The sequence below is a fragment of the Ascidiella aspersa genome, chromosome 4 (assembly GCF_963924565.1).
Source record: "Ascidiella aspersa chromosome 4, kaAscAspe10.2, whole genome shotgun sequence".
Lineage (NCBI taxonomy): Eukaryota > Metazoa > Chordata > Ascidiacea > Phlebobranchia > Ascidiidae > Ascidiella > Ascidiella aspersa.
Window position 1 is genome coordinate 1,750,242 of NC_139450.1, and position 20,569 is coordinate 1,770,810.

The 20,569-nt window shown below is 37.6% G+C and overlaps 1 protein-coding gene across 1 annotated transcript in view; it reads left to right on the forward strand.

Moving 5' to 3' along the window:
• The window catches only part of LOC146146588 (calcium/calmodulin-dependent protein kinase type 1D-like), a 32,484-nt gene that overhangs the window by 11,248 nt on the left and 667 nt on the right, over positions 1-20,569 (forward strand). Inside the window, exons 9-10 of the mRNA XM_083386631.1 lie at positions 5,529-5,616; positions 6,480-6,552. Of these exons, the coding sequence (XP_083242757.1) occupies positions 5,529-5,616; positions 6,480-6,551 (160 nt within the window). The 3' untranslated portion in view covers position 6,552. The remainder of the gene's footprint in view (positions 1-5,528; positions 5,617-6,479; positions 6,553-20,569) is intronic.

The window sequence follows — 20,569 nt, forward strand, 5'->3', positions numbered from 1 at the left end:
TACAACATTTAAGGGTGTAATTGGAATTGAACTGAATTAATGTAATTGATCCAACTCTGGTTGGCATGCACTACCGTGTACAGCAATCCACCCACAGGAGTACACGCGTCGGACTCTGGAAGTCTTACCAATAGGTTTTCTTGAGTCCGGCTTCACAGCCCTGACCAAAAATGCCATATGCACCAGTTTTTTCTCGCTTGGTTTACCTCGCGTGTCGCCCGGGCGTGTCACAGACAGATAGTTCTGGTTTTCTAAATCGGCGAAAAGTCGATATTTTTAGTTCTAATCCGGTTTTCGAACAGCACGCTTGCTCTAATTTTAGTTGGCTTCGAATTGCGGCTTTTCCGAAAACGCTGCCCAACAAAGTGTGACTTAGTTTCTCGAATTTTGTTGTGCGGGTAAATTGTTCAGCGTAAAACTTTTTTTGGCCTTTTTTGTTAAAATAATCTGTTACTTCGTAGAAAACCTATATAGTTTCTTATTTGACTTTAGACTTTCTTGTCTGAGTCAAAAGTCATTAATAGAGAAAATATATTTCGCCAATCCTGGATCATCTGTGTATTATTTCGAATGAATCGGCGAAATATATTTCTTTATTAATGACTGGAACTTAAATGAAATGACTGATTTTGACATAGACAAGAAAGTCTAAACTATATTTCTACCATTTGAAGTCATTGTCGTTATTGACGTGTATTAGGTCAAGAAAATATCTTCATTTTTACGTATTTAGTTCGTAATTTGGATTATTTTCCACTTTATAATTTGATTTGTGCGTCCATCCACGTATTAACCCTGCAAGTAAAAAAATATTTTCGCAAACCCGGAAAAAAAATGCTTTCCAAAAACGCTAAAATGCTGCCATAAAAACACTTTAGTAACAAATAAACGTGACTTGACATGCTATTTGTTGAAAATAACCTAACTTTTGACTCCGGTTACTTTGCAAATTGCTTTTCGAAATGACCTGGTGTTTTTTTGTGAAAAAAAAACGCTGTGAGGTCATTATGCTAAAAGGTCAATATGCGTAGGTCACTTAAGGGCCAGCCTTTGGGAATTCAGAATGACCGATTCTCGTTGGTCGAACATGAATGGTGATGAATATGCGCCGTGTGTGGAACCTGATTGATGTTAAAACCCATCGATTTTATTGTTAGCGGCCCGACCGTTCGCTACGCAATTTACTTAGAGTTGATCACTCCGCGCTAGTTATGTTCCACTGCTAACCTTCATAGACTGCGTGTAGCTGTATGTCCACTTATACCACTCAATACACAAACATCCCGCGGGGCTAGTACGATTTCTTGCGTAAAATGCAATAAGTGAAAAAGTCATAAATCGCCTACTTGTTGATTTTACGGCGCAGTTCGTCTAACTTTAAATTGTGTCGTTTTTCAATTTTTTTTTAATCCTATACCAAATGACGTCATGACCGTAAGAGCAAAATTTATGAAATTCAGTCGTAACTATACGTGATGTTTACGGAATTTCCAGCAAAACCAGCTTTATCACTGAAAAGTTAAGTGGAGTACACTATACACGGATTTATAATGTATATTGATAAATGACTTAATAATCAAGATGATGTCGATCTACTCGACCTTTTTGGCTTTGCAATTTATTATAAAGTTTAGTCGTATTTTGTATTTTCAAATACAAGGCCCGTAACATTTCTTCGCAAGTGGAATTTTTTTCATTAGCTACTTTACGTCGCCGGGTTTTTTACGGTAACTTACGGCCACAGTGGGCTGCCTGATCGATTTTACAGCCCTCTAATGATTTTAATTGCCACCCGTGGTCTACTTACGCGTCCCCAACAAACAAAGTGACTTGTAAGTCAACGTTAAATATCTCCCCAATGACATTTGCTATCCAGTTAAAAGTTTTACGTTTATTTACACGTATGTCGTCTAGCTTTTGACGTGTATTTACAACACATATCAACATATAACGTGTTTTAGCTGTAGCTACAACACATAACGTATGTCCAGTTTTTTACGTATATTTATTGCTCGTATAGCTACAACATTAGGGATGTCAAATATATTTGGGTGTAATTCAGCCGTGTAGTTTGCTATCTAAAGCAAAAAAATTCTCAGAAAATAGTTAATTAACTGTCGAAATTAATTCAGCTTCTTAACGCTAAACAAATTTTCACGTACAACCTCAAAACATCACATTAGCTTGTTTTAAATTAATCAATGATGTTATTCCGTCACAGCAATGACGTCATTTGTCAGACGACCGTACATTTTCCCCTAAAATATCGATTTATCGTTATCGGAATGAAAAATATATCGCTAGTTAAAATTAAAGCCAGCTACTTCGAATCGTTTATACAAGTGAAACAAAACTTGAAAAAAAAGTCAAAAATTTATGCGATGCATTCTGTTCCACATAAAATACAAAAAAATTAAAAAAAAAACGTGTAAAAAACTTTAGTCTTTGTTCTACACATTCACGCAACTATATAATTAGGCTGATATACATCAACGAACTCATAGGGGTGTCATATAATCCATCCACCCACAATACTTGATTGCAAAAATGTCTATCCTATGATATACCACCTTTATAGTTTTCAGTTTCGAATTTGCTGTTGCACAAAACGGCCTAAAACGCCCAGACCGCCGGGCGCAATTACTCTGGCAATTAGTGGCGCATTACCTCGACCGCCGGCGTAACTATCTCTCGTTCATTACAACGCTAAAAGGCAGCGCTTGCCGAAACGCCACTCACACCACATGAAAAATGCATGGCCAAACCGGCCCCGGCGCCTGCACAGATTTTACAGGCCTGTGTCGTGTGTTTTTGTTTTTACCAGCGCTCTTGTTGATGAATTTTCACCCAATTTTGCTGTCCGCTCTATTGGCTTTGAGCCCTTTGCCCTGTAAATAGGAAAATAATGGTTTTGTATTTAGGGAATGTTTTTTTTTTTTTTTTGAAATTAATTTAACTGTCCATTTGCCTAACTTCTTTTAAACATTTTCAAGAATTTAAAGCATTGGTTTTTCAAAAAAAGAATTTCACTTGACCTTCATGGCTTTGAGATTCATCCCAGATAAGTGCATAGTGTACATAAGAATTGAACTATTAGTGAGTAACGCTGTGTTTAATCCAGCTGCGAGGATTTTCAATTTTAAGGCCGGGTAACTGCCGCGCTATTTTTAATGCTGCCGTGTAAGGTTTTCCTATTAAATGAACTCTTTTCGTTGCGGGCCAGACGGTTTTGAGCTGGAATAACAGTTAAACGTGCTTATGTCAGCTCCTAATAGCTATGCGCTTGTAAAGTTGTAACACACCACGCAAAGCGCTGTACAGACTGTACTACCAGTGTTTAAAACCTCCGGCGGGCATGCCGCTCTAGTGTCGTTTAGCAGGTCTGTGACACGCATCCAGACTGCGAATATCTTGCCCATCCGGTCTTAAATAGGCCAAAACTGCTACCGATAACGAATGTTCCCTTAGTTCACTATGAACGTGTTTTTCGACATTTTTTCGCGACGACTAAACACTAAACGCAAGTGTTTCAGCGAAGCTTTGGCAGCCCAAACTTTCCACTGGTCTTTTTATAGACCTTAAGTCAGTGATTCCCAAACTTTTTTCCTCGCGTACCATTTTGAGCTTTTGTACAGTGATCATGTACCACCTAAGTTACATGTGACTAGAATATCTCAAACTATAACTATTTTAGCATATAGATAAGAAAATGAGCTTGTAGCTGTATTAAAGCTTGACATGTCATTCCAAGAAGACATAAAAGCCATAAATTAAACAAAACACAGCAAATAGTTTTAATGCGATTCATGTAGTTGTTTTTCTCCACCAGCTGCTAACAATTAACGTTTTATTATCTTGAACAAGATAAGTGTTACGTCATAAATATGCGAAACCTCAAATTAAAGGTAACTAAAACGCATACATTGCAAATTACCCAATCTGAAAGTTTTAAAAGTTGAAAGTTGTCGGAAATTATACAGATGCTTTAAAAAGGTTTAGCAAAATTTATGCGTAGTCGCGTACCACCTGAAAGACTCTCGCGTACCACAGTTTGGGAACCACTGCCTTAAGTGAACGAAATACTTACAAGACAGCAGTAACAAATCGAACTTTTTTATATAAGGCATGTCTTTGTAATGCTTCTGTGAATTTCTTATATTTTCGAGATATCTTGAGAACCATACTCAATAATTCTAAGCATGCCACGTACTGTAATCGGCACCCCTACCCGGATTTAAAATTCGCCCAATTTTTTTTAATCATTATACCAATTAGTTGAGAAACACTGGCTTAAATTGTAGCTATGTATACTTAGAGACGAGAGCTCGTAGAGTAGTAGACTATGTACGGAACAATACAAAAAAAAGCACAAAAAAATGCTGAAAACACAAAAACGAAATCAAAATCGTTTGGCGTGCTAATACACGCCGTGATTAACAGAAAACTTATGTTCTCTTTTTTTTAAGTTACTGCTTGTATTGAATGGTATGCGTATTAGGTAGCGCTGTTTGAGACTACAGCAACACGCATTACACACACAAACACACTTTGCGCATTTCGTTCAGTTTTGCGGCACCTTTAATAATTCAGACGCCGCCCAAATATTATGGCATATTCGCGACTTCAATCCGGCCTTGCACCGCGTTATAAAAAATTGTTATAGTCGTGACTGTCGTTATATCCTATTCCTCTTTTTGGCTTTTAACACCGAATTAAATCTAAAGCCTACATTTTAGGAGAAATATTCCAGGTTACCTTTCCAAATTTTGAATCCTGTCTTTTTGGAACCATTGTTCAATGAACAAAACTGATAATATTGAAATAGTGGAAGTTCTGTTTTCCGGAGACTTGAGATGTATAACTTGAGCCTTTAGGAAGGTATTTTTCCTTTCTTTAAAAACTAAAATATCTATCTCTCGATCTCTGATTTACTTTTTTCTCATAAATTTACCTTTTTAGTGACGTCTTATACTTGGTGTTTTATTCCGATACGATACCCGATATTTTGGGCTAAAGTATCGTGATCAGATTTGATACCAAATGACGTCATTCGAATGCTCACACAAGGAATATTGATCAAATTGAAAAGTAAAATGGTGATGTTTTTAGTTTTTTGGCTTTAGTTTTAAGGAAACAAATTTGTATTTGATTTAACGTAATATTTTCTCAGAAATTTGCCTCTTAAGGTAGAAAACTATAGGTTCTATCACAAATAATGACCAAAATTCATATAAAAGAATCATCACTGACACCACCTAAGTATCGGACGAGTAGCTGCATCGGGTATCGGCTCCGATCCGATATTATCGAGCACCTTTGATACCACCCTAGCATCAAAACAGTGTCGATACTACTAAACATTCCAAAAAAACACAACAAGTAATTCCACCCTGTTTGAAAAAAATGTTCAAACCGGAGTTGGGCTCATCGGGCATCGGTTCCGATCCGATATTATCGGACGCCCCAAGGCTCGGCTGCGAATTTTTATTCGCGCACTCTTGTTAACCCATTGTTACGTAACAATGCAGGATCGCGGGCGACGCGGCAAGCACAAAGAACATCCACGATCACGTGAGCAAGAACATCAAGAAGAACTTCGCAAGAACCAAATGGAAGGTAAAATAAAAATATTGGGGTTTACTATAAAATAGATGATTTACTAGCGGTTCCCAGACTGGGATCCTACAGCGGTTATAAAGCGTTCGCTATGAGAATTAGTTCTAAGTTTTTACACCTTGTTTAATCTCTATTTCTGCTTTATTATTCGATCGTAAAGCGTGTTTTAAGATGCCTCTTGTTACATCATGAAGCATTTATTATGCTGTACTACCTGCTATCATCGAATAGCGCTTTCCAAACTGGGGTCCGTACAGCAGTTTCAGAGGGTCCACAATGAGAATTAGTCTTAAGTTTTCAACATTAGGATTTAGCGAATGTTCTTAAACATTACCCTATGTTTTAAAAATTACCTGTCATCATTATTGTCTTTAGTTATCCTTTATTATACGATTACATAGCGTGTTTTAAGATTTCTCTTGTTACATCATAAAGCATCTATTATACTGTAGCGTACTAAGCCTGCTATCAGCGAATCGTTCGCACTAGTTAGTAAGTTGTTACATTAAAAGAATCATGACTGCACTACAAGAAACATGGCTCAACTGACCCTTGAATTTTTATAAGGCCGCGAAATATCGAAACAAAAAAGCCAGACAAAACTTTTAGAAAAGTTTGGGAACCGATGATCTAGACGTAGCAAGAATATCAAAACCCATACAGCGGTAGGTAGCATTTTAAATTTTTCGAAGATCTCTTTAATGGCCTTTAACTTGCAACATGGTTGCTTAGTTCGAATGCGAATTATATTGATTAGCTGTTTATAATTGAAAAATGAGTTAATATTTAAAGTAACCTAAGCGACCTGCGGCCAAAATTTATTTCAGTTTATTGCGACTAATTAATTTGATTTATTTTTGCAGCAAGCCATAAACGTCGCCACCGCCACGGCTCGCATGCGCAAGTTGAACATGGCTTCCCACAAGCCTTCATAAGGTAAATATTCAAAACTTATCATGGTTAAGCCGACTGATTTCTACAAGCCTTTACAAAGGAAAACACTTCATGTTTATAATGTTTGCCGTTATCGTTAGTCAGTACGACTGGGAATGATCATCACGGAATACACATTATGTAAATGAATGTATAAATACGAACACTATGCAGTTGGTAACATTGCTTTGTTTTTTTGTTTGCTCTCCTCTGAGCTTGTATAACTTTGTTGGTAGAGCGACGGTCCTGGTATGACCGAGGTCGTGAGTTCGAATCTCACTGCAGGCTAGTAGTTTTGCTAGCCTTACCTCGCTTACACCTAAATTATGTTTGATTTTGGTAAACCTTTCTAAAGGCATCTGGTTGATAATGTGCGCCGGGTTGGCTATGGGTTGGTCAGTACGTCTTCATAGGGGCTTGATCACAGAATACACTTTGTGTATATGAGTGTTTCAGTTGCTGAATACGGCTGTTGATCTCCTTCGATTTATGTTGTATATATAAAAGTATGCAGTTGGTAACGGTGCTATGATTGTTTCTGGGCCAGCTCCCTCTAAACCTGTGTTACTCAGTTGGTAGAGCGGCGGTCCCGGTATGACCGAGGTCGTGAGTTCTAACCTCACCACAGACTATAGTTGTTTGTTCAACATGCCCAAGCCTGCTTGCTTGCATCATTGATCGACAGATTCGGTGTTTTTTTGATAATTTTTGGTGTACTCTTCGAAAAAAGCTAGTTGCTTTTCTAGCCTTGTTGGCACTATAATCCTGAGTAGGCCGACTGATTTCGGTAAAATTTTCAAGACATCCTGACTTGTGTGAGTGTATACCAACTTACGTATGGTAGAAGCACCTATAACACGGGACAGACCCTTAAGGTCATACTCTCGCTTTACAAACTTGAAAAGACTTCTGTTCACGTCGGAAAACTTGGATTAATTATTATTGTTTATCAGTCGAGAGGACAGTGTTTCGTTAAAACGAACTTCAACGTATGACGCTTGGTTTATTTAAATCTGGCCAAGCTAAGTGCTATCTTTTGGGCATAATTGCTTTAAGGACAGATGACACTGTTTACAGCAGTTATTTTTTGTGGTTTTACTGCAGCAAAGAGTATTTAAAGTGGAATGTCAGATCTTAATGTTGGCCGTTTATATCGCGTATTTCGATTCTCAATTTTTTTTCACGCATAATTGGTTGCTTCTAATTTGTATATACTTAGGACTATGGTGGCAAGTTTGGGTAAGTCCCTAACGCTGTCGTGAAACATTTATTGTTTTTACTTGAACTTGAGTGTTTTTAGGCAAACAATTAATTGCCGATTACAATTCCCTTTGCCTAATCGTTAGTTGGTTTTAAACATATGTTATAGAGCTAGTGGCTAGCCAAACAATGGTTCTAGAAATCTGTTTTATTGCGCTGTACTTTGTATTGCTTTTCATCGGTCAAAATGTACGAAAACCGACCAGCCATTAATTTCTAAGAAAAATCTACAGTAAAAAGGAATAGACAGCCTAGTTCTAAAGGGCACATGAATCAGCCTGTGACCGATTAGGGCACTTTATTCTATTTTTCCCTGCCAGGATAATCGATGGGTTGTTGTGAGGGTGTTGAGTAATCAATTACAAACAAGACCTTTAAGAGAGCCGAAAAACACATTGACAATGCCTTCATTTTGCAAACGTGATATTAAATCGTTGGCCGAGACACATTGGTCTGAGATGTTATTGAAGTGAGGTTTGAGTTGCAAATCTTCTTTTGTTGTAACCCCGCCTTTAAAAAGGCCTACAGTCAACAGAAAACATGCGTAACTGCAAAGAATTACTCACGAGTAGCTGATTTTTGAACTGATGCTTCACTAGCCAACTGTGCAATGTGACCGTAAAACAGTCATACACCATTACACCAGCGCTAACAGCTGAATGAGGCGTTTGTGTGCGTTTTACCTGCGAAGGCAAAACATTCGCGTCAACAACGATTGCGGCATGTATTTTGTTCTTAGCGCTTGTTTGATATAATCCTGTCATACACAAGTTGAATTTCCATGTTTCTCCTTATAAAAGTCTTCTGTTTGTTTGATAACTAATTTGCCAAATTTTAGTATAGCAAGATTTATACACGACAACAACAGTGCCGATTCATTTGACAATAAGCGAAAAGCCAAACATAACAACGCCAACATGACTGTACTCATTGATAGATTCTCAGGTTTTGCCGAAACTTTTTATATTTTTTGGAAAAAAAACTTTTTAAATATAAATGGCCATGTGTCGCGTATGCGAGTCCTGTATACATTCTACTTACCAAAATACTAATAAATTGATGTTATTTTTTTCCTATTGAATGCCGTGTAGCAAGCGTTTAAATTTGCAGAATTCAAACTTACTGGAGAAACTCATGCAATGGGCTTCGGACGTTAATAGCTTACCAAACATTCCATCGGCCTTTTTTTCCGCGATCAAAATTTACACTTTTTCAGCTTCGGAATTCCGTGTAAACTTTGTCGAACTCCCGAAAGCCTCTTGTGTTCTTGGCAATGTTTTTGCTGGTCGATGTGTGGCTAAAATATACGCCTTGAATATCTGTCTTGCGATTTACTTGTATTGAAGGGTAAAACCAAAACGATTGTCAGGTTTTTGTTTGAAACGTTTAATTCATATTATTGTGGCTTGGTGGCAATTTTTTCTGCTTTGGTTAGTCCCATAGATCCAACAAGATCTTCTCTTTACCTTGTGATTTGTACACAAACAAACATTGCGAAATTTTTCCATTCATTTCTTCGGAGTCAACGCTTTGGGGTTTATTCTAATACGTATATAGGGAAATGTCAAGGCTCATAGAAATTAGGAAGTTAATGGCGTGAACGTTTTGAACAGTTTTACCCTTTGGTACAGTGTTTCTTAAACTTTTTTAGTTTTGTTCACCCCTAGCATCTATCTCCAGATTTCATTCACCCTTGTCTCATGATTTGATAAAACTATCTCGTCTATATCTAACAGCACGAAATGATTTAGGTTGTTATCATTGATTTCTGACGGTTCACCCTTATTCACCCCTTTTGGTTGGTCACCCCTGCAAAAAAATTATTCACCCTGGGGTGAACCATTCATCTGATTCAGAAACACTGCTTCAGTATATTTTGGGAGCAACACTATAAATCTTGTTTTTCTCATTTTTGTGTTTAAGCCAATACAGTTACATAAAAAACTTGTAGGTAACATGGCGTGTACGTTTCAATGAGGTCTGATGTTAAAAAGAAATGAAGAATTATTGGAAATTTTTTGCAAAAAAATACTGTAAAAAGTCGTACGTAACACTTGTTAATTAGGCCTGTTGTTAAAAAAGTTTAAAAAAGATTGGAAATTTTTCGCAAAAAATATACATATCACTTCTTTATGTTGGTTTAGATGCTTAACACTAGTTGTTCCCCGGCAATTTGCACACCGTTCGTATTCATGAGCCGGTAGAAAACCAGCCTTAACCAAATTGTTTGATAAAAATCCTTTTAAAACTGGTCGTTGGTTAAAAAAACAACAACGGCGGCTAACGGTTGTCCAAACAATAACAACACGTAGTGAGAATATCAAAGCCCGTAGAAGTAGGTGACATTTTGAACGTTTCCAATAACGTTTTATTCAGTGCCTTTCTGCTATGTTGAAAATGAATAAAGGGTTTGAAACGTTCAAAATGCTACCTTCTTCGCTAGGAGCTTTAATATTCTTACTATGAGTTTCTCAACCTCCAACCATTATGTTCCAACCAATAACAACACAGTTCAGCGGCGCCTGTCGTATCCGGCCTATGGTACCACTTCCTCGCAGTGGCTTACAAGTTATGGCCACTGTTTGATTAACTCACTATAGCGACTTTCAAGTACGCCGCTGAAAAATCTTCTTTTGATCCGAACCTCTTCAGTAGAGATTCTCAAACTGTGCACCTCAAAATATTGATACTCGCGGCCCAACTGTTCGCTATCACAGCCCTATTGTAACTTTCAACATCACAAAGTTGATTATAATCATTATATATAATATAACCATGTTGACAAATGGTCTTTTCAAGGCAACAAGCTCTTAAAGTAAGAATAAAAGCGATTAAAAAGAAAAGGAAGATATCCTTTCTGCTACGTTAATGTGTGTACGCCTTGTTATTCAGCGGGAACATAGACATGGTTTATAGCCTGTCAGTTTAAAGGCTTTTGTCTGTGGTTAAGGGTCGTAGCCGTTCAGCTGTGAGCGTGACATTGTAAGATTTACGGCGAGTAACTTTGTGAGCTGAAGCGCGGTTTGTACTATTTTTTACTGATTCTGCTACAAAAGTCTTGAATCGAAAAAGTATTTAAAAAACCCTATGTTTTTCCATAAGTCTTTGAAGTCCTTTTTTGTGTGCACCTTAAGTTGTGTGTTTTTGAAAGTGCCGTTAAAATGTTTTTTTTTTAATTGCGTTGTCTTGGACATTTGTGATGTTTATTTTCAAAATATATTTTCAAAATGTCAAGCGAAAACCTACTGATTTTCTTTGAAAAGTCTTTGATTTATTTTCCATACACTTTGGTTCCTAACCAGGGTTCGATCGAACCCTTGAGGTTTAACGCAGCTGTTTCAAGGGTGAGAACGTCCTCAGAAATCATAAATGGTGGTATTTTAAGCTAAACTATATTTTATGTGCCAAGGTGTCATTTAACGTTATAAATTGAAAGTTTGACCAGTTTAGCCTTCTATAAATACAAGTTTATGATTTGAACCACTGTTATAGGCGATCCGCGTAACGCAAGTTTTCACGCCGGATTAGGGAAACCTTTGTAAGCTTTGTGGCAGCCCGACAAACCAAAATCGCTGCTAGCTTACTCTACCCTGAACAAATCCAACAATTTGTCCAAACTCCTGGAAACGCCATTAAATCACAAGTAAAGGCCACTTGAAACAAGTTGAAATCGGGCGTTTTTTGAAGTGTCCGCCGAAAACCGACTTTTGTCGTATGGACCCATGTCAAGCAACGGCCCCTTGTTGACAAAACACAAGTGTACCACGGCGCCCATTGCCCAACTTGCACAGGATTTTGGTGTGATTTTGCAGGATTAATGGGGATTAAGACTTTAGTTGTGCTGCTTTTCTGTGGTCGTATACCTTAACTGTCGGTTAAGTTGGTTTATGCCTATTTAAAACCCTTTTTAGCTTGACTGGCGTGACTTCTAATCGAACTACTGTGTTACTGTAACCGAAACCCTTGGTCCTGGGAAAAAATCGTTTCTTTGGCCTATTAGTGCAAATTTGCATGTGTGTTCTCTCATTTAAAACAAGCTTTGTACCCACTTATAATTTTAGCAGGACTTTGCGACCTAAACTTCTAATAGTTATGGCTAAAGAAAATAAATCGACTTATTTATTTTCACGAACGGTTGTGCTGGCAAAATCATTTAATCATTTAATCATTTAAGTTGAACTTTGACAACCTTGGCTTCATGTTAATATGAATATGATTTGCCCGAAAATGAAAACGTTTAACAATCTTATTTTGTTTCCGTGGCTTTTCTTTTGTTCTTTGTGTAGCGTTATCAACGCTAGACAATTTTCCAGCAGAGATCACAATTTAAATTTCCTTGCTTGACAAGTTTTCGCTTTTTACTGTTATTTGTTGGTTATTTTTCGCACGAAACAGTAAATTATCCCAAACGTATCCCAAAATACCAAGTTCGAAAGCATCATCAGAAAGGGTCTTTTTAGGTTAAAACCCGAAGGTTACCGCTCAATCCGTTAAATAAAAGGTCTTTGCTCATTGGCAAATCCCGAAATATGGAAAGCTTTTATCAAAACCGCAATTGATTTTCGCTCAATGAATGTTATCGATCTTTCCGGCCAAGAATAAACACCGTGCGATCGTACCCAGCAGTTCATTTCTCCGACTCCTGGAACAAATTTGGACTAAATGCATAATATATTGGCTCCGTCCTAAAATGCAGAATGTGACCATAAAAAATTGGTGCTCTAGTGGTATTCGAACCCTCGTCCTTTGAAATACGCGACCACCATCGCCTGAGCTTTTAATCAGACTCTCGAAAAACCTGTTATCGTTTTTTAAATTATGCTAAAATATTAGTTATTCTGGGTTTGTCGCATTGTCTAGAAGACATCTGACATCTTGCCTTTTTTGCAATATAATTCCCCGGGGTTTGTAATCAAACCAGTCATTTTGAAATGACTTAAGTCCCAGTCAAGTCACTCGTAAAATAAATTAAGTCCAAGTCAAGTCTTTTCGAATATATCACAAGTCAAGTCCCAGTTAAGTCATAACTAGAGCAAGTCGACTACAAGACAGGTCCTTGTCTTAAAAATTAAACGTTAAACTATTAAAACTGGTAAACTCGTCCAATTAAATGAGCAATAAATAGTAAAGAAAATAGTAAAGTAGAAAAGGTGAAATAGTGAAGATCAAACGAATGTTGTCTAAGGTTATCGTGTTATACCAGTGTCCGGGCATCGGGATACAGAGTATCAGACCAATTAACTTTCTCCTCAAATAAATATATCTTTACAAGCTACTTGTATTCCATTAAATGTTAAAAGCACCATCCAACAACAACTCGTACAATATGAAAATACTGGACTACCATCGATCTGGCAATGAAATAACATAATTATGATCAAAAAGTTCGTGGACAGATCTACAATTTTGTACACGATCATTCATTCTGCTACTATTTAATTTTAATCATTTTTTGTAAATTAATCATGGCACTGCAGACACGCAAATCTTTACCTATTTTTCCTATGGTGTTAAAGGAATAAAAATTTATTCGAAACGTTCAAAACGATACCTACTTCTGTATGGGCGTTGGTACTTTTTTGCGGTTATGTGAACCGGAGAATGACTATTCAGAATTATATTCGGTGTAAAAAAACTCTTATTTTGTTTTGGGATGACAATAGAAATGCTTAAAAAAGACTTACGCCCTTCGTTGCAAAGCAAGGTTGTCCTCAAAGTCAACGTTTGCTAGTTGAGCACCAACAGAGAAACGGGACCCGGATGCACTGAAACTGTGTAGACCATAAAGTGGTGTAAATAAAACCCGAGCCGCCTGACTAGATGCTGTCCGTAGCCGGGTGATTGACGCATTTTTAGGCGCCGTATTTCACCCAACACCGCCTGTTTAAAGAATTCAGGAACGTTGCAGATGGCGGTTTTAATGTGAAATAAGTCGAAGTCTTTTTGTGTAAATAAGTCGCTTTGCTATGTGTATAAGGCCAGCGGTCGAGTGACAACCGAACGTGAGTCTTAGGGTGCCGTGCTTTCCTTATGAGTTAATTTTATTTGTAAGTTTTAAGTGTAAAATATTTTGCTCGCTTTTTATTTCATTTTTGGTTGTTGCGATGGGAAAAGGCTAAAAAAATGGAAATAAATGGTTTAAAACTTTATGGATGCTAATGACTGACTTCCCGTGGCAATTGTCTTGTTGATTGTTGAAAATGACTTGATTTTACGTCGTTTTGCAAATTACTTGAATGTGTCTTAAGTACTTTTAAAAATCAATTGTTTACAGACTACCGAGTACTACCGAACTGTGAACCCTGGCATTCTAGTCGATTGTCCCGATCTGACAATTTTCTCTATACGGGTTCACACAATTTGTGTCACGTAGGCTACAAGTAAGTACAGGCCACATGCGTATCTGCAACACAATAGGAAACAATCAGAACCGCTTGGAAGCGAATGGTTTCAAATCACTGACTTTGCTGCTTGAATGGCAGCTCGTAGAGCTAGCTGTCGGGTTTTTATTGACACAAAGTATCCCTTCATTCATTTTCAAGGGCACTGTGCTTCACTATTAAAACAACTTGTGATTTCGAAAAGACTATTTTTAATGGAAAAAATTATCTTTCGCACATTGCACAAACGTGTTTTTTGTTTATTTGAATAAAATAAAGTTTTTGGGGTACCTGGTATTGAATGCTTTTGTTTATGTCTTGGAAAAAATGAAATATTTGAAAGATTGCTTGCCTTAATGATATACACATTTGAAGCATAATGGTCGGAGGTATAAATAACAAAGATGTATATATTCATTCGTTTTCAAGAACAATAATGAAACATGGACTTTGTTGATATTCTTACTGCGTCTAAAATACACATTGTCATTCAACAGTTGCGCTTGATTGATTAGTTTTATATGGCAGTCTTTGAAGGTGTCTTACCAACACCCATTCTATCAACCTTGTTTAAATTTTTTGCCATTTTTTTCCGGCCATAGTTGTTTTAACAGAAAACCTTTTTTGCGTAAAAAAAAAAACGTTTCGTCGAGAAATCGAGACGACCAAAGCGTACTAGATTCAAATCGCGACTTTCCAGTTAATCAATGTTGTCCTATCACCTAGGTCCGCTAAACCCACCAACACTAATCAACGACTTAGTAATATCGATTCAGTAGAAAGTTTGTTAGCGCAAAGCTAAACTGCGTTTCTGATAAGTCGCCCTGAGAATTGAGACGCGTTTCGGTTTCTGTTGAGCACACGAAAGGTTCAACTCTCGTTTTCAGCTAGTGCGTTAGAATTTTCACTTTTCCACAATTAACATTGTATTAAACACTTGCGATTAATAGCGAAAGTATATGATTTTCTTATTTTGGTCAGTTAACTTAAACCCAAAAATTGAAACAATAGAAACAACGAAAATGCCCCAAAATATGATATCAGGTAGCAAAAATTTGAATTCTGAAATAAACAAATAAACTTGATTTAAAGAAATGTGACTTAGAATTTTGATGTCGTTTAACTGCCCTATCTTTACGCTTAAATCATTTTAAGCTTTGTTTAAAAAAACCTTAAATGCAAACCTCAATATATGAAAAACAGTCTTTTGTCCGGTAAAATAAAAAAGTATACATATTGCAAAACCCCGATTTCAAACAACTAAGGGAATACAGTTCCACCCGCAACCAGATTTTTGGGTTAAAAAGTCGGCAAAACGCCACTTCTGTATAGTTTCGCAGGCTTGCCAAACCGGGAGGATTTATGGTTTGCAAAGTTGAACAGCGGGCATTTCAACATATATCTAGACATTATGCTCAGCCCGTTGGCAGCCGTCAAAGCGAAAGCGACGTTTTCAGTAGGTTGGAAAATTCCGTTCGTTTACGATCGGCTGTTCAGTGCAAAAACAACCAACGGCATTCCGTAGCAACTTGCCAGCCGTTGCCACAAGCACAGGCGATATGGCCTTTTGTACGACGTGGTCTGGCGAAACTTCGCTGCAATGTCTTGCCTCTTTTGATTGACAGTCAAACTGCGGAAATTGCTAGCCAACTGCCAGTTTACAAAGCAGCTTTTCTAAAGGCCCAGGCCTACTATTTCAACTCGATATGCGAAGTCGGACTTTGAAGCCTCTGTTTCAGGGGTTCTTAAACTTTTTTTACCGCGGAGCCCTAATTTTTTTTTTCTTCGCGTAGACCACGGTAGACAAGAAAATTTTAAAGCAGACTCATAAATTGACGCCATACTACTAATAGACCCTATAAATCTGCTGATTTCGGCCAAAAAATGTACAAGCGCAATGGAGTCTAAATGCAGTCAGTGCAATACAAGTTGTATTTTTCAAATTGAACTTTTTTTTAATTTTTTACTTTTTAGAAATACACTAATATTTTAATTTGGCTTCATGGACCCCCCAAAACTAGCTCACGTACCCTCAAGGGGTCCATGGACTCCAGTTGAAGAACCCCTCCTATATTTGAAAGCAGGAACACCCTGGGCCGGCCACTTTTCAAGGCCGTTAAAATTGGTCAATAGCTTCTCGCCGTCAGTGTTGGTTTGATGTCGGGCCAGCGGCAGCAAATATCGCTGTATTGTGTGAAAGTTCGCCAACTTTCCTTCCCTCTTTACTTGTATAGCTTCCCGACTTGCTTTTCAATGTTTAAGGAACCTTTTCAGAGAAAGCAGCAGCGGTTTTAAGGTCATTGTCGCAGTTGTTCTCCAATTTTCTGGCTTTGCGTCGCGAAATCCCGCCACATAACGTATTATCAGTGGAGAAAGACAAGATAAATATTATGATTTATCTAATTCAGCGGTTCCTAGCCCTTTTGAGCATACATCACCCCATATAAAGTATGTACAGTTCTCGGAAACCTTACGAGCCTTTTCGCTAATCGTCTACAATGTCGCAATAAACCAAAATAAACAACACACCAACTGTGCGAATCAGAGAAAACAATTTTTATTTGTTGCAGCTGTACGGTAAAAAAAAATTGTACCAAGAAGGAGCAAAAAATGGAATCAAAAAGAAATGTTTGCTTAAGGCACTTGCCATTCGAGTGAGTGCTGATTGACACCCACTGCACTCACATTGGCGAGCGGGCGAGTGCAAAATCCCAACCCCGAATTGTGTAGCTTTGCAAAGAGTGTGCGGCGAATTTATTTCTATTTTGTGGGTGAAAATACTTAACAGCCACTGCTGTAACTGTTTTGAAAGCTGTTTTCCGGGTTTTTTGCGGTCGAACTAGCACTATATGCTGCTCCCGTTTTGCCTTTTTCGCCTCTTCGTGTTTTACTTCAGCAAAACAAAGTTATCTCTTCGAGAGAAAGTTTCGTTCTGTGGTGAGGTCACTGTCTATTTTTGCAAAACATAACGATGACATATACAAGGAAAATAAGAGGAGATTATGGCCATGGTGCTATCGATCAGTGCTTCCCAACCTTTTTCAGTTTGCGACCCACTTTTAATGCAGGTTTTATTGTGCGACCCACAATGAGATACGACCCAATTGTTTAGCAATAGTTTAAGCAAAAGGTGTTACGTATTTATTACATTATAGCATAAATGTTACGTAATGATAATGCAATAATTTCCCGATCTAATAGAAAACTGTAACATTTAGAAATGCTTCGCGACCCACTGGATGGAAAGCACTGCTATAGATTAACAAAGATTTTCGGTTGTAGGTTTAGGCAGTTTAGCAGCTGAAGTGTGCGGATTACTAAAATGTTAAAACGCTTGGTGAGTCCGTCATTCCAATTTGGGTTTTAGGCCAGAATAAGTCAACGCCGCTGCGTCGAGTTTTTCCTAGAATCGATTTTCTATATGAAGGCAGCACGTGGTCGCTTGCTAATCACTAGACTCCGTCTGACACTGTTTGAATTAGGATCGTTTGTTTCATGTCAATTCCTAAACCCGATATTTAAGTAAGACATCCGATCCGAAATTAAATGACGTCATTAGAATGACCAGCTGAGAGAAACTAATGAAATTGAAACGTTTTGAGGTAATTTTAGTTAAAGAAAAATATGCATTGCCCAAGACCGCGCGTACAATATTTACATTATTCAAAAAAGCGGCTCATACCGACAATATGTTAATACCAAAAAGCAAAACCAAGCATCCCTCCAGTTTTTGTAAATAAATAAAGGTTTTATTTATTGTTTTCTTTGTATTGGTAGTGGCCCGTGGTCCAAAAATTGGGGTGAAACCCTGCTCTAAACAACGAGAACAGGTCGCCTTGGGTTGTTTTTTTTCTATTAGCATGCGCCCGCCTATTGGCCCACTGGAAGCAAGCCACAATCAATGGCGCTAATGGATTTTTACGCCTCACGACGTCTGATTGAATTTACAATATTCGACGGCCACCAGCCATGCAAGCTTATGCGGCTTGCTTTGCTGTTGCAGCCTGCTTTCCAACGCATCAAGCACTATCTATGTTACCAGATTTAAAATGGGGCTCAGGCATAATGTAGGCCTTTTCACTCGACTGTTCTTTAGGTTTATGGGGGTAAATTTTGTGAGGAAGAAATTGTCCAAACCATTGGCTGTTTTTAAACGGTTATGTTTTGGGCTAAAAAGAGTAACTTTATTTTGTTACTTTATTGGCGAAATCGTTCTGCAACATATTATAATTTTTTCTCAATTAATACCAGCATTTTGAACATTTCCAATATGTCTTTGTTCAAATTTTAACCTTTTTATTCCTGTTAAAAATTGAACAAAGAATTAGAAATATTGGAAACGTTTAAACTGCTACCTACTTCTGTATGGGCTTGAATATTCGTACTAAGTCTAACTAAAACCTCCAGCCATTGTGCTACAAGGTTATTAAAAAGATGGGCTTATTCTCTCCTTGACAACTTTTCCTTAATTATCTAGAATTGCAGAAGTAACGCTAATTTATTTCTATTGTTTCGACGGGTTTTAGTAATCTTGTACAGTATCGTTAAGGTATCGAAAAAAACACCTAGTGAAAAAAAATGAAAAAATAAACAGGGGTTGCCACAAAGTCATTAAAAACCCGATCCTTTTTTTTAGTTCTTTAAATAGTCTTTAAATGTATGTGATTAGAAAGTACGGCTATAAAACCTACTTTTTAACTATTTGGTATTATGTTGACCATTGCATCCATAATGTTTTCAATTGTTTTGCAATATATATCAAGCGACCTATTTTAGGTTTTTTGAAGTCGAAAAATTTTCTTGAATTGTTTTTTGCAAAATATATCTTCAGTGCTCCCAGGTTGTGCACCCCACCGCTAATAATTTAACCCGACTTGTGCCCCCCCCCCCCCCCCCCCCCCCCAAACTACCCCACACCCGTCAGTTCGTGTTATCGATCCAGATTCACACCTCACTTGGCTGTCGTCGCATTTAAATCTGTCCCTCAACGGTCTATGGCCGTAAAAAGTAAATTTAACCATTTAAAATTACTGCAGGAAAACACTGATTTCAAACAGCTCCTGTGGTTTTCTAGTTTTTAAACATTAAACTTTACGTTTTTGGTGCCTGGTTCAACGGTCCATAGCCGTATAAAGTAGATGAAACTGCCAAAGCCGCAAAAAATCGCGGGAAATAGGTACCGAAAAATTCTTTGGATTTTGATGGAATTTTTTCCTCATTTTTCACTTTTTTGCGGCTACAGGTGCGAATGCCTTTTGCTGCGAATAATTTTACCCGGAGTTCATGAATAATTAACAGCTTGTGTGGCGTCTGATGTAATGTAATGCGCGTGCTGTACCGACCCCTTTGTGTCCCTGCAACTTTTATTGCTACTAAATGGATGTTGGGTATATTTGAAGAATACAGAACTTTATAGCTGAGTAACTAATGTTAAAACTCATGGGAATCTAAATAAATATTAATAACTTTAAAAGAAGTAATAATATTAAAACTATATAATGGATACCATCGTTTTAAATTTGGTCGCGGCCTCCTTTTTGCGGCCTGGCCGAAACCATCTATCCTCTTGCTGCTTGTAGTTTAAAAGGGGACTAAATTTTGTGTAAAAGGGGGTGCTTTTGTTTACAAAGGGGCTAAACTTTTATCAAAAAGGGGCTAAATTTTGTGTAAAAGAGCCAAATTTTGTTTATAAACACACCAAAACACGCAGAGTACAATATTGCTTACAAGCAGTAGGCTGCATTTTGTGCCGGATTAACTTGCGTGCGGGCCTTATGTTTTTCCAAGTCTGCCCTCGGGGTTGCGACAAAGTTTTCGGAACCACGGAGTTGGACTCATAAAAACAGCGCACTCCATTTCACTAGATTCAAAGATTTTATTGGTTCAGCGGCATTCCATATTCAGTCTGTCAACATGTTTCCGAACTAGGAGTGAATAACTGGGATATCTCTTGAACTGGGATAAGTCAAGTTTAACTGGGATATTGTTGAAAACACGGAAATTCGCGACTGTAAGCGTTTGCTTGTCTGGAATCGAAAATCGTGGACGATCCCAACCGGAGTTTCGAAAGCTTTGTTTTGTCGTTAGTAAGGCTCCTGGTCAATTGTTACCAGTTCTATTGCAGGACTGCCGCAAGGTCTTTGAATGGCACTAAATTGGTTCGTACTTGAAAAAGATTTTGGAGAATTTTGTTTTATGTGTAGCTTAAGTTATGTGTTTGTATTGTAAACCCAATTTATGAACTTTTGTTTATTTATAGTTTTTAAAACTGTTTTGTTTTTGTATTATTTTCAAATTGGGTCGAGCGATCCGATTTCACGTCTTTGACAACCAAAAATTAGATTTAAAAGTCTTTACTGTCACTTCCGAAAGCAGGGTAA